General features: G+C 37.7%; 1 protein-coding gene across 3 annotated transcripts in view; it reads left to right on the top strand.

Moving 5' to 3' along the window:
- LOC117160152 (uncharacterized) overlaps positions 1-13,206 on the top strand; it is a 311,594-nt gene that overhangs the window by 226,073 nt on the left and 72,315 nt on the right. For all 3 annotated transcript variants that reach the window (XM_033340665.2, XM_076625400.1, XM_033340668.2), the window contains one exon: positions 823-961. In XM_033340665.2, the coding sequence (XP_033196556.1) occupies positions 823-961 (139 nt within the window). The remainder of the gene's footprint in view (positions 1-822; positions 962-13,206) is intronic.

Raw genomic sequence — 13,206 nt, 5'->3', positions numbered from 1 at the left:
CCGCGAAATATTATATTGTAATGAAATTCGAAGTCACAGATTGAACGTCGTCCATTCTCGAGGATTTGAAAATATCGTTTGAGGATCACAGGAAAAAAATATCATATATGTATACCTTCTTCTGATCTTAATGTCAGTTCATGATTGCCACGTTAGTTCTTATTGATACACTTACTTTAGTAGTAGTTGTACACACGAAGATTTTTTCCTCAAACATTAAAAGTGTTTTCCTGCGTTGAGATGAAAACGATATTAGGACATAAAAATTCAAGGATCGAAACTGGACAAAACGAAACTTCTCATACATATGCTCATAACATACCATAACAAGCAGACAACGCTTATTTCTCAAATAAGAAAAATTTATGCGATTCATTCTTTTAGAAATATCGTGAAGGAAATGAAACCTAAACAGGAATTTCTTTCACTGACTAGTTTTGTGTATTATCTTAATTCTACACATTTCCGCATCTTCCAATTTCTCACAAATGCATAAAAATCGACGGTTGTAGTGACAGTGATAACCCAATGACCTAACTGATCTTGTATACCACACGCAAACGAAAACTGGCCAATAAAAACGAAGAAAAAGAAGCAGCCAAACCCCGCAATATTTAACCACCTTCCGAATCACTCTCACAGAAGACCCTATCACTCTGTAACAGTCTGTCCTTTCATCTCTTCTTCCATCTCTTCCTCCTGTTTGCATATTCTCGAGGCCAGATTATATCCCGCGCTTTTATTTATCGACTGTCGGCCATATGAAAAAAATGTAAAACTCTCCCGACCAGGTGTGTATATTTCGGCATGTGTGTGTTGCAGGTTGCGAGTTTCCGGCGCAGTGGAACGGCCATTGGTTTCAATCGGGGATCGAGGGGCTGGTGACTGTGAACGGGTCCATGATGACCAGCAAGGGCCGCTGCATCGAGACCAAAGACGACAAGTTCCTCATTCAGGACACGTGAGTCTCTCTCTCGTTTGAATTGCAAGTGAGATATAGTCTGCCTCGTGTGTGTGTGTGTGTGTACGCGTGTGTACGAACGTTTGGCTAGGTATCGACAGGCGGCCGTCGATATGAAGCGATGCACGGATCGTATTTCGCGTCCCTTTATCCGCGTCAGCCCCCGACACCACCCCCGATCCTCTGCCACCGAGCTTTTATTAATTAACTGCACCCTTCGTTGGCCGGACCCTCCGACAAAGCGCTCCAGGCGACGTGCCAACCGACAGCACAGTATAAAACGTTTCTCCGGCGAAATTCCGCGGCGGAAGGGTTCCGGGTTAACTGGGAGGGGATGATCCAAGGACTCGTGTGTATCACGATATTATGATGGATGTTTTGCTGTCAGGTAACGAGATGTATCTCTGGGGAGGTTTATTAGGAGTTCAAGTTGGATGAGATTTGAAAATGTTTGAGGATGTATTGTATCTTAACGCGAAATTCTTTTAATATTTTATCGTCAAGAAACGAGTTATTTGGGTTTACTGAAGGTTTATTAAGAGCTGAAGAGGATTGACTGAAGTTTGAAGACGTTTGACGGAACATCTTTATTTGATAGTGATATTTCTTGTGATGATCTTTATTTGCAAGCAATGAGAACTATTTTCGAAGTTGTCCATTTGGAGGCAACATTTTTCATTGACTTATTGGATACAAATTTTGTAGACAATCGTAACTCGAAGAACTTGAAATTCTTTATATGTGTTTAAAAATGTTTGAAGAAGTATAACGGTATAATTTTTGTCATTTTGCAAGTTGTCGCATGCTTTGTAAATCAAAATGTCTATTAGTAGCACAAAAAAAACTTACACAAAATTGTTCCACATATCGCGTCGCGTTACTATACGGAAAAATCCAGTGGATTTGATTGAAAAATATCTGGTTGCGAAATGTAGAGAAGTGAGTGGGTTCCACGGTTCGACTATCGATTCCACATACACCAATCCCGAAATCCAAGCACTCGTTATCCGCAACTTACGCCACGACCAGGATCCAATTTCGCGGAGAGAGCGTTCGCTGTCGTACGAGCAGACAGTATCTACGCGCGTCGCCGCTTTCTGTCCTCGCCGGTATCGCGTTGAAGCTCAGGGCGCGCTTCGTTCAACGTCGCCTTTAAGCCGCGACGATCACCGATAAGCTGCTACCGCCAGGGAAAGAGTGCCTCCTCCTCGCATAGAAATTTCTTTTTCTTCCGGGCCAGAGACGAGAATTTCCGCTTCAGACATTAGAAAACCTCACTCGATACCAGAGAATTCCGAGAAATTTTTAAGAACGTATAAGAGGAACGTATACAGAAAATTCTAGAGAATTTTTCCCAGCGATCGCTATTTCACAGCGTAGAAAGTTAAAAAGGCGTAATTCAAAGAAAAGGGTTCATAAAATAGGAAGATGTTACAAATTCAGGATTTTTAGGCTTTTCTCACATTTACATTCGAGTGGAGTTTTAAAAAGTAAGAGTATTTTTAGTTGTTGTGTATCTATTATATAATTCCTTCGATGAAGGGAGGAAATTAGTTAAGGGCAACATTTTTTTTATAACATTTATAATTAAAATTTGAAAAGAAGTAGCGAGTTTAATTAGTTTCTGTAATTTCGAGATGACAAATATCACGTAATACGAAAGATTTTACGAATGCAATTAAAAATTGGTTAAAGGCAATAGTTCTTTATATAATTTCAAACATAAAAATGCCATTTATATAATTTCAAACTCACAATAATTGATCCCACCGTCAGTGTCGATAAAAATCAGCCCCTTGAGCACCAAACGATTTCGTCATTTTATTCCGCCATTAGTATTACGTTTCATTCCGTTTTATATTAAATATCTTTTGATTTCTCTGGCCGTTTAAATTTCAAGTTGGCGGAAACGCGGTTTGCGGTCGCGGTTCGAGGCGGACCCGAGTGAAATATTTCGAAATTGTTTATCAGAATTTCGTTTATTTGCTCTCTTAGCGCGTGAAACCCTGGAAGGCTGCGGGACGATGAAACTCCGGGGCAAAGTAGTATAATCAACGATAAGACGCGACCCAAGATGAGAATCCTTTATTCCGTTTCGTTTTATCTTTTCCCTCTCTCTGTGAGATTCTTATATTCCTGAGTGACCTTAATATCCGCGCCGAAGAAGAATGAGGGGAAAGAGAAGGTTAGCGAGATCATTTCGTGCACTTTGCGAAAATTCTATTTGGCCGGGTATCGTTACTCGTCGTCCCGGAATAGATGGCGCCGTACGACGAAGGATCAGCCATCGTCGGGAACCGCGAAAATCCAGCAAAATGGCGGTTCTTCTGAAATTCCTCAGGATCTTAATTCCCTTGTCGTTCTTTGGTCCTGTTCTCCGTAGTTCTTTCTCCTTTTTGCCTATCTTATTCCTCGATTTTACGGCGTCTCGGTGTTCGAAGTTTTAGCTCTCTTACGTTCAAGTAGGTCACTGTTTCACAGGTTTTTCTATCACACCGTCTTTCTACTTGAGAAATTTTTATCTACATTTTGAATTTTTCGTAAAATTTGAGATATAGAAAACGCACACTGTTGCATGTATAGTATAAAATGTCAGATATATAGAAAATCGTGTAGTATAGAATATAGAATAATTTATCGCATTAAATAATTTTCTCTCTGTTATTCTGAAAAATTATTTCAAGAAGACTGTTACACGTTCGAAGAGAAAAGAGCAGATTTTCTGTAAACCAAGGAATCACGTTACCGGTACGATAATGCTTAAGTGGGTGAAATTAACCTAAGTACTAGGAAATGTAAATCTCAGTGTTAGGACAGCTTTGGGGAAAAATCATAAACGCCCGTTGCGAGTTGAAAACGTCGTGAAAGCAAAGCGGGAAAAACTTTCACGAGGATTAGAGCAGAGAACGCGTGTGCAGCGTTGGGGCGCTTAATTTTTGACGTTTCGTCGAGCGTCGACCGTGTAAAACGCACGAAAAGCGTGGCGGAAGGTCAGCGGGTTGCACCGGAAGCGTCGGTCTCTCCGGTTCGATACTCGAGGCTCGATTTTACCCAGTTCCCCTTTGTACTTTTTCTTTCCATCGACGAATCGAACGAAAGTTTGTTCGAAATTACTTTGTCTAATTTAATTCCTGGTTTTTAACGAGTGATCGAAATAAAATTGATATTTTAAGACGTATTTGGAAATGCAATGGAAATATTGTAAATTATTAGGATACGAATTTACCGAGCTGTCATAGTCTTTTAGATTCCTAAATTAACGTGATTTTAAGGACTGTAAAACGACTGGTGACAACGGTATCTTAATAAGAGTAATTAGCAAATTTTTAGGAAGATGAGAAATATAGAAATTGAAAATTTCATTGAAATCCGGGAAACTGACATATTAAAACTGTAAAACAATTTTTCATGTACCTCCATAGCCAATTTTGTACAATTCCATTCATACCAATATTTCATCCATTACAAGTATCTTTTTCTTTTTCTTCTTTTCCATTAAAAACATTTAGCTTAATTTTATAATGAAGTGCAGTAGAATGATAAAATGCTGACGCACTGTTAATTTAAGAATATATTAAATAATCGTCAGTTTCAAATTTACACAAGAGGAAACGTAAGTAGTTTATATTAGTATCTTACATCTGGTAAAGGGACGAGCAGTAGAAATGGGCGTTTAGAGACAGACAGGCGTTCAAGTAGAAATATCGATCGATGCACTCGTATACTTAATGGCGTTGAGAAAATACGTCTTCGGTGCAACAGTATAAATTTACTACAATGCGACAAATTCACTTTCCAGTTACTTTTCTCGCCATAAAATTAATTTATCATAGTTTATTACTGAAATAGTGGACAATTTACGAGCGTATTAAATTCCTAAAGGGAAATTAGGCTTTTGTACGAAAATTGAGAAAGTTTGGTAAATGAAAAATTAGGAAATTGTTAGTATTTCCGAGGCTCTGAGCTGGGAAATTTAGGGAACTAGAAAATTAGGAAATCGAGGATCTGGAATATTCGGATTAGGAATTCTGATAATTAGAAAATTAGAACGTGGGATAATCACTATTGCGAGGGAATTGGACAGCAAGAGAAATTGCATTATTAGATAATTCAATAATAATTAAAGAAATCCACTGTAATAGGAAATTAAAGTAATTTGGAAATTTGAAAAGCACTAAAGAGCATTATTCAACTAGTTGAAGCTTTGCACATTAAGGAACTCGATTATTCGATATTAGGTGAATTAAAAAACTGGAATAACGAACATGAAGAAAGTGGACCGTTTAAAGATCTGAAAAATCCAGAGATCGAAATACTAAAAATTTTGCAACATAACAAATTCCAGTGTCTAGAAATTTTTCCGTGAAAGAGACCTTATACGATCGAAACCTGAAAGATGTTCAGTTTGATACTCGAAAATTGAAAATTCATAAATACAAAAATGAACGAAATCCAAAAAGTAAAAAAATCTCCTATATTAACAAACCAGAAAAGTGCATCTGTGAAATTGTCTCAAATATACAACTACCTCGTCCAATGATTCAAAATGTATAGTTTCTTCTGAAAAGTGCACAACGCATTCGCGACTACTCGAGTATTAGACATTCTCAACCGAACGTTCCGATATCAATTTCAAACTTAGATCACCGCGACCCACGCCACGATGTGTAACCTGGAGAATGAAACTCGATGAAACGTGCAACTCGACAATGCCCCTGAAACCGTGCCATAACTCAACGAACCAGCATGCTGTCCCCTTATTGACACGCAAACGTTCGACGAAAGTTGACAACCACTGACACGGGGACAAAACGAGCGTCGCGGCTTGAAAGAGCCGGAGAATGTTGCAGGCGGACAAGATAGCCTTGGTAACCGGGCGAACTTGAGAGTTAAGTTTTAATTAATGTAATGGAGAGTAGCGCGTGATTAGCCTTCCAATCAGTGAGCTCCTCTTTTCGAGAACGTGGCCTGGCGAGAAAGCAAAAAAAGAGAAAGCAAGAGGAAGAAAAAAAAGATGAGAAGCGACGAAGAAGAAGAAGAAGATGGGGGGGTTGGAGAAAGGAGGGTCGAAGGGATGTCCTTTCGCGTGGTGAAATCCGAGCACGGTGGAGCTGGTAAATGGGCCAATCGACGGCATTACCATTAAGATTCTTTGATTCGAGCGGCAAAAAGCGATGAGAAGAGGTCAGCCAAACGAACTTACGGATCACTGGGGTTACTTCAACGTTTGGCTACTCCCTTCAGACATTCTAATTGATTTGTTAATGCGCTTTTTAGGTTTCCTGATTTTCTTACGCTGTCTCGTGTTTACATGTGTTTCAATGTCTTATATAGTTTTTTGACGACTGCTTTGTGGGCGGGAAATTTTTCTGTGAAATGGATCGAGTAGGGATGAATCGAATAGGGTGAACTTCTACTTGGGGTTGATATTAGTGGGGGACAGAGCAATTGAATGTTTGTTTGATACGTATTCTTGACAAATTCTAAGATAAGGGCAAATCTAGTATTTGTATTTAAGCTTAGAAGAGATAAAGCGATTCACTTATTACTAAGTACTCGAATTTCTTAAGTTTCTTTGTTCAAATTGAATTTGTAGGCAGAATGAACTAAGTTGAATTCTTATTTGGGAAAAAGTAACCCATTCTGTAGGCAATAGTACTTGCTTATTAGTGCATTTAACTATCAGATGCGTTTAATATAGCGTTGAATGTACAAACTTTATATGTAAAATTTAATATACAATATAGAATATCGAATAAACCATTAGTGCATTTAATTTGAAACAATTAAATCATGACGAAACAATCACGAAAATAAGATAAAGTTCTTCACAATTTTACACATTCAAATATTTTAAGTTTGAAAATAATAAGTTATAATAATAATAAGAGTTGAAAATAAAAAGCTTCGAAATAAAATTCTTCCACCACATTTTCATACGACAGAACTATCGATAAATATAAATATACGATAAACACTAAATAAAATAAATCAAAGTACTTTGTTTGAACAAACCAGTTATTCCCCTAATAATATCTTCTTTATTATGTCAGCAAATATCAGGTTACGGGAAATGGCTGAGCTGGTTTAATTCGCAATCGCGATCGTCATTTTCACGGACCGAACGGTAAACATTTAAAGAGGCAATGGCAGAACGGCGACTTCGAGGGTCCATTAATCCAATCAGAACGTTAATGATAATAATCTCGTTATTTCTAATGCGGCGCAGCGTGAGCACCGCTGATACGGAATAATTGAGAAATAGAGGGCTATTTGCCAATTATCCACCCACCCAGGAAAAATCTTGTCTCAATGACTTGATGACGCTATACCGTGCAATGTAAAAACCAATTGCCGTGATTTAACAAATTCAAATTATTTCGACTGCGGGTGGTCGCCCCTGTAATTGCACAATTGAGCGTTTCAGCATTTTTATCTTTTACAGGCTATTCAACCTTTCGTACACTATAATTAGTTCTATAGTAAATAGTAAACTCTACTGATTAGTAATATCAAGCAACGTTACGATAGGATCAGAAAATTGAAAAAATACAAAGATTGAAGCAGACACGGAATCGTGAACGTAATCGTAACAATTTACGTATGCAATGATCGCTATTTAATAATCCATTTTATTTCTTGATTTCCTTCGAACAACGGTTTATTGATATTACGATGATACGATAGAAAAAGTTACTCTCGAAATTCATAGTAGATTATCGTTCATGACGTAATAAAATACTAGAAAATAATTTCTAACAAAAATCAGCGTGTCGTGGAGAAATAAATCACGACGCGTGCTGTTTGCAGAGTTCGAAGTACGAGAAAAATAACGATCGCGAAGGTGAACGTCGGTCATATATTTTCCAGTGATTTGACAAATAACGATAAATGAGGATAATAATAAAATTTCACGGCGAGAAGGATGTCGTTCGGCAACATCGACTCGATATCAGATTTTAATACGGCGAAACTTCCTGGGAACTCGACGATTTGTTAGCTCGACTCGATAATTGATTGCGCCCGGGAGTTAATCAGAGTTCGAGTGGACTTCCGGGACGCGGAATCGAATCGGTGGAAAACGTTTAGAAAATTCGGGATTGCCTGCTCCCCTTTCGGTGGCCGGCCAATTTTGCCGTTTAATTTTAATCACCAAGAAGTTTCTCGTTTCTCAGGGAACGAGCCGCAAGTGCAAGTTGCCGCAAGTAAAAGGATTTCTGTTCCATTTTCCAGTGAAAATAAGGTTAAAATTCGACGCCCATTTTTGGTTTACGGTTTACGATAATTACATTTGTCACAATTCTTGTGGATTTTAATTTTTCAAAATTGACAAAGAATCGCATACCTTCTTACCTCGATTAAATTTGGAAAATTCATCAAAATTCACAATGGCAGTAATACAAAACTCCTCTATCGCTGTTAACAACGAAATTACTAAATGATATCTAAAAATTCTATAAAAATGATCAAATTTGGAAAATTCATAACACTTCACGGTAGCAACGATATTCGAATCTGTAGTTTGTTATTAATAAAACAAGAAACTAGCAACAGGTATTCGTAACATTCAGTATTATTGGTTAGCGAAGTTTGAATATTCTAAGTCTTAGAAGCAAAGGTAACTCTACACAGTCCACAGTTGGTTTGGTGGAAGTAGGCATTAAAATCAGTTGCCAGCACTCGAGGGTCGATTCATCTCGAACGCAGTCTCAAAAGCTCCGACCACGATCCGATAGATGCTCTGTTCCGTAGGTGGATATCGATTATCTCGTGGCGTCGTTAACGAGGCGTCGCGATGCTCAGGTACCGAGATTACGTTACACTTAGCAGAGCCAGTGTCGTCTAATAGAATGGCCGACATGGACGTGATTCCTGGCTCGATGATTTCTTCTCTGTTAGGTCGACGAACTTTATCTTTTAGAATTAGAATTTAGAATTTTTTTATCGTTTAGAATTAGCCATTAGAATTTTCATCGTGAAATATTAAACGTGAGAAATTTTCAGATCGATCCGGATGATCGTTTTTATGCGAATTTAGTAAGCTAAACATGTAACAACCAATAATCACCGAATGAGCTTAGAATACCATTTGGTATCTCAAGATGATATTTCATCCAGTTTTCAAAACTTGAAATATCAGGTCTCAAAAATTGACGACCTCAAATTTCCATAATGCCTGTTCCAGAAACTTAGAAATTTATAATGCCTTTAAATATCCTATGAGAATTGTTCGTTCGTTACGAGGTGCAAAAATGGCCATTTTTTAACAACCAGCTTTCACTTTGGAAAATCTTTAATTAAAAAGTATAATAATTGGACGAATCGATTGTTACGATATTTTCGGAACTAATTACGAATGACAGAAAAATGACACTCGTAGAAAGATGCTTGATTATTGCAGGATTAAATTGAAAAAATCTCACGGAAGCATCCGAAAAACAATTTCGAAACGGAATGAAATTACCAAATAATTAAAACATTAAAATTCTACTCGAGTCCTTTGCATTCCAAAATGAAACTGAATACACCGAACCTTAATGAAAAACGCATTCCATCCGTGCATGTGTGTGTGTAAAAAAATTGATTGAAATTTAATGGAACGTATTTCAATAAATACAGAGAATTTCGTATTAATATTACACAATAAATCGCGCGCCATATTCACGTTGTTAAACGAGTGGTGGGAAAAAAATAATTATCAGATTTCTACGGAATAATTTCATCGATTCGCGATTTCTATCGTGCATAAGAGAAATTATTTATCGAGACCCACATTTACTATCAACGAATAATTTACTCGCTCGAATATCAAAACAACGGCATTTACGCTGGTCCTTTTTCAACCAATGCTTCGTTTCAATATTTTTTTATCTCTTTTATTTATTTGCAACACCTCGTTGCCATTTGCGTGTCTCGTTGTTACGAAAATTTTATTATTCCCCCTCCCTGTTTCTTTATTATTGCGTCGTTTTCAGCTGGAAATCATCGAACAGCTTAATCATCCGATTTCCATAAAATAGCCGTTTAAAATTCATAAATTATACTGCACAGTGTGTCCCAATAATCATTGTTCAATCGACGAAGAAAGTGATTTTACGCGATAAATTAAATCGAAACTATAGAGTAAAAATTTTGCTTTGTATCTTCGATTTGCTTTTTCGATTTGCTTGTATAGTGTATGTTGGATCTTCGTATATTCTAATTGTCATTTTCCAGAGACTGATAGCTTTTATTTTCATTCTTTATATAGAATTCGTGTTATTATTCGTTGGCAGAAATTTGATGCGCTATCGTGGTCGCTGAAAATATTTCCAATTTAGTTCGATATATCGAGGGTGTGACGTGTAAGTTTAATTATTCTGTTTTTATTTTCCACTTTGCAAATTCCAGCATTGTCGATAAATTAATATGCATGGTTTTTTTATTTTATACCAGGAAAAATGTATTTTAAATTGAAACTGGAAATGAAGAGTTTTTTATATTACATTTATCGTCTGTGCAATTTTATTGCTGTCAAAAAATTAACCTGTTACAAAATGTATCGAAGTAATAATTCATCTTTTAACAACGACGACTGATATATTCTTACAACGAATGAAAATAGATTTTGTCGCACCGCTGTATTTCGAGAATAAAAGTACGATGCACAAAACGGTACAGAAAAATGGTAGTTGATTGTCCGAAGGAAAGGCGAAGGTCGGATAATTTTTAGATAAATTTCCAGCGGCGCGTTTGAATATTTTTCCAGACGTGTACCGAAATAAATCAATTTTAGTAGCTTTCGGCAGTTTGTTTTATCGACGAATCGCGAATGAATCGAAAAATAATTCGGAACGGTATTGTACGGGGAACGATGAAAATGTGTGCAGAAAAAAAAAGGAGGAAAAATTGTTTCGAAGCATAACTCGCAGGCGAGTAGAGGAAGGAGGTGTTGAAATTAATCGAACGCCGGAACTTGTTTTCCAAAATCGCAACGCGTGATTTATGCAAACGATATTCCCCTACGAGGAGCAAATTGCGATGCTTAATGCAAAATTTCTCTGTCTTGTATTTGAATAGATCTGCATATTCTGCCAAGTATTCTTGAGGAAATCATAACGTTGCTTCAAGCGATAAAAAGTGTAGCTTTTCAACGCGACAGAGGGAAAAGTTCCTAGTTGCCATTCAAATTCTGATTTATGAGACAAATTGCATATCTATTTTGCGTATGAAAGCAATATAGAATCGAACGAATACTATGAAATTGCGAGTGCAATTATGCAAACGAAAATCAATAAAATATAGAAGTTTGTGACACACAAATACGATGCAACAAGTACTTGTGTGTAATTATTATATATATTCTATGAATGTATTCATCGACCAATCAGAGTTATACATATTTCTTCAATACAAAGAGGACGTAAAATTCCCTATTATCCACGTAATTTGTGATTCGTATGAAGGCTGAATTTTAAAATAATTTATTCTCAAGATGATATACCTGCAAGCAACGAATTATACTTTACAGTTACAACAATATTTTTTAAAGGAAATTTAATTGTTTGGATTGAAATATAGCTTCGAATTATCAGAAATTAAGTTTAAATCAACGCAATTCACCACGACTACGACCAGTTTCCTAACGATAACTATTAAAGAAATAAAGAGAGGCATAAAACTGGCACAATTCTACTTTTACAAAATCACTTCATCAGCCAGAATTTCCTTCGCCCGAAGAAGCTTACTAAAGCTAAGACTGCAAACTAAAACCACTTTTCCTAACAATAATTATTAAAAAAAGATACAAGATTCGAAGAATTTTACTTTGACGAAATTACTCTATCGACCAGAATTCGTTTTACCAAGAGAAGCTCATCCACAAATCCGAAGCTCATCACCACGCTCGGAACGTTCCGGCCACAGAGTCTCAATCCTCGAGCCGCGGCATGAAAAATTTTCCCGCCTTCATTATAACAAAAAATAGGAGCTAATAAAGAACCGTCGTGTCGCAAGAGACCCGACCGCGGAACCGTACGAACGATGTCGGAATATGGACTCGACGAAATGAGAAAGAGAGAGAGAAAGAGAAAGGTGAAAAAAAAAGTTATATTGCCTCCGCATTGACCACGGGGCCACATGTCGCCGGCACATGAATAATATCCTGGATTTCCCCTCGGCGACGACGTAGCTACGCGATCGACAGACGATCCGCTGATTGGATTCGAATTGGAGGGAAAGTTTATCTGTCCGTCGACGCGCGTTACTTCCGGGAATTATTTCGACCTCCAACCGTGCCTCCTACCACTCTGGAAAGGGTAATGGCGATGGCTGACGCCGACTCGTGATGGATATACTTTATTATGGATTTGTCAGTCGACCAGATGAGATCCTGATAGCATTGAATGCTTTCGGTGACCGGAATTTGACGCGTTGAGGGATGAACTGCGAATTTCTTGCATGCTTTGAGTATAACGAACCAACGAATCTCGGGTTCGAGAAACCTGATACAGGTTTGTGAGAAACTCGAAGTCGACGAAGTATTCAAACTTACGAGAGATTACATTTTTCATGATTTTCTAAAAATTAGACGGTATAACAAACATTAATACACGATAGTAAGCGAACCACCGTGTAAACTGCAACGATCTAACCCGCGACACTTATAGACCTCCGCAGGCATCTTCAAACAACAGCCATCGAACGCTATTAAACTTCATCAAACACGATCAAATTGTGAGAAATCCAACTGCTACGCCCAACAGTTCGCCAATCATATGAGAGATTGAATTATTCAGGAAATCTTCAAGCTTACGAAAACGTACATTTCTGAAGATTTTCTCAAAATCAGACAGTTGATATAATCGAGACTAATACGTGATCTCCAAACGATAGCCATTAAGCGCCGTCAAACAACACGAAATTGTTTGAAATCCAACTATTACATCCGACAACTCTCACCAATCCACCAGTCACCAGGATTGATCTCTTCAACCATTTTATTCCAAGTCTACGCAGACTAAATAAAAAGCAGAATAAAGATAGGATCGGAAGTATCGCGATAGAATTAAAGGATCTCTCCGAGAGAAAGAAATCGAAACTCAGATTCAGCATGCCGGTCGTTACTCTGTATCTCACCGCTCGTTTCTTATCCGTCTCCTGGCCCCTCCAACCCCTAGAACCTATAACTCGGTGCTTTCTCACCGAGTAGATGGCTCGCGACGCCGCCGCTGGTAAATAGCTTCTTCCGCTCCTCCCTCTTTTGT

Source organism: Bombus vancouverensis, chromosome 16 (assembly GCF_051014615.1).
Source record: "Bombus vancouverensis nearcticus chromosome 16, iyBomVanc1_principal, whole genome shotgun sequence".
Lineage (NCBI taxonomy): Eukaryota > Metazoa > Arthropoda > Insecta > Hymenoptera > Apidae > Bombus > Bombus vancouverensis.
Note: the sequence above shows the minus strand (reverse complement) of the source record. Positions and strands in the feature narration are given on the sequence as shown.